Source organism: Mandrillus leucophaeus, unplaced genomic scaffold (genome assembly GCF_000951045.1).
Source record: "Mandrillus leucophaeus isolate KB7577 unplaced genomic scaffold, Mleu.le_1.0 Scaffold98, whole genome shotgun sequence".
In the NCBI taxonomy this organism is placed as follows: Eukaryota; Metazoa; Chordata; class Mammalia; order Primates; family Cercopithecidae; genus Mandrillus; species Mandrillus leucophaeus.
Window position 1 is genome coordinate 3,016,460 of NW_012110696.1, and position 1,535 is coordinate 3,017,994.

General features: G+C 45.7%; 1 protein-coding gene across 1 annotated transcript in view; it reads left to right on the plus strand.

Annotated features, from left to right (window-relative positions):
* The first annotated feature begins 1,260 nt into the window (after positions 1 to 1,260).
* The window catches only part of LOC105532703 (zinc finger protein 141-like), a 50,493-nt gene continuing 50,218 nt past the window's right edge, over positions 1,261 to 1,535 (plus strand). The window contains exon 1 of the mRNA XM_011970930.1: positions 1,261 to 1,516. Coding sequence (XP_011826320.1) covers positions 1,472 to 1,516 — 45 coding nt within the window. The 5' untranslated portion in view covers positions 1,261 to 1,471. The remainder of the gene's footprint in view (positions 1,517 to 1,535) is intronic.

Here is a 1,535-nt window from a genome sequence, read left to right on the forward strand (position 1 = left end):
GAGCCGAGATTGTGCCACTGGACTCCAGCCTTGGCGGCAGAGAGAGACTGTCTCAAAAGAAAAAAAAAAAAAAAAGAAAAAGAAAAGAACAAAGATGTGTTTTCTGAAACACAACAGCCAAAAGTGAATAACTTGATTTTTAATAAATAGACCAAGGTCTTCTGCTGCAGGAAGTCAGGCACCCCAAACGGAGGGACCGGCTGAAGCCCCGGCAGAAGAACATAAATTGTGAAGATTTCATGGACATTTATTAGTTCCCCAAATTTATATGAGCTATCTCAAGTAGTCAAACTTACAGAAACAGAAATTAGACTGATGTATTTCATAAGCTGGAGAGAGAGTAAAAGGGGCAGTTAATGCTTCAGGGGTATTGAGTTTCAGCTTTGGAAGATGTGAAAATTGTAGAGGTTTGTTGCAGAGCAATGTAAATATACTTAGCACTACTAACCCGTACACATTAAAAAATAAAAGATGGTCAATGTTGTTTTTCTGACAATTAAAAATTTGTGAAAAAGTACTTAAGAGATTCAGCATAATAAAGTGTTCCTAAATTATCTTCAAATTACAAAAGTGTTTTGCTCCCACAAAATCACTTAGATTCTGTAATCCCGGCCAACATTTTATTTATTTATTTTTGGATATGGAGTCTCACTCTGTCGCCCAGGCTGGAGTTCAGTGGCGCGATTTCTGCTCACTGAAACCTCCGCTCCCCAGGTTCAAGCAATTCTCCTGCCTCAGCCTCATGAGTAGCTGGGATTACAGGCGCCCGCCACCATGCCTGGCTAATTTTTATATTTTTAGTAGAGACAGGTTTCACCATCTTGGCCAGGCTGGTCTGGAACTCCTCACCCCATGATCCCCCCACCTCGGCCTCCCAAAGCTTTGGGATTACAGGCCTGCTAACATTTTATTTTTTAGAGGTTTGCTTTTCTCTTCAAATCTCAGGTGTCCTACTCAAAACACCACAGGCCAGAAAGGTTATGAAATGTAAAATATTAAAATAGTTGTCATTATATTGTTTCCATTTGTGAACAAGTGTGTGTGTGTGTGTGTGTGTGCCCGCGCGCACAATTTATAAACTGATGTAACCTTACACACCAGAAGGTTAAAATGAACCCCCAAGAGAGCCCGGCCTAGCACTGAGATTAGGCCCCGCCTGAAAGTGCCTGGAGGCACTAGTCTGTCACTCTTGCCTCATTCAGTGCACTGTATGGTCGCAATTTCTGTCATTCAAAGCCTGAGGGCGTGAAGCCTGGAGCCATATCCAATCAGAGCGCTGGAGTGAGAACTGCCCAATCAGGCGCGCAGCCGGAGAGGTGGGGGCGGCATCCGGGAATCTAGCGCGGCCTTGGCCTCTTGCTTCAGCCAGAGCCGGGTTAGGGCGTCACGGTCCTGCTTCCCCCTCTCAGGGAGGCCTCGGTGATTCCTCCACAGCCTCAGCCTCCGTCGCTCTGTGACCAGCGGGTATTGGATGATTCTAGCTAAGACTTCGCGACACCCTCGAAACCCTGAAATGGTGAGTGTGCGGGGCAGGG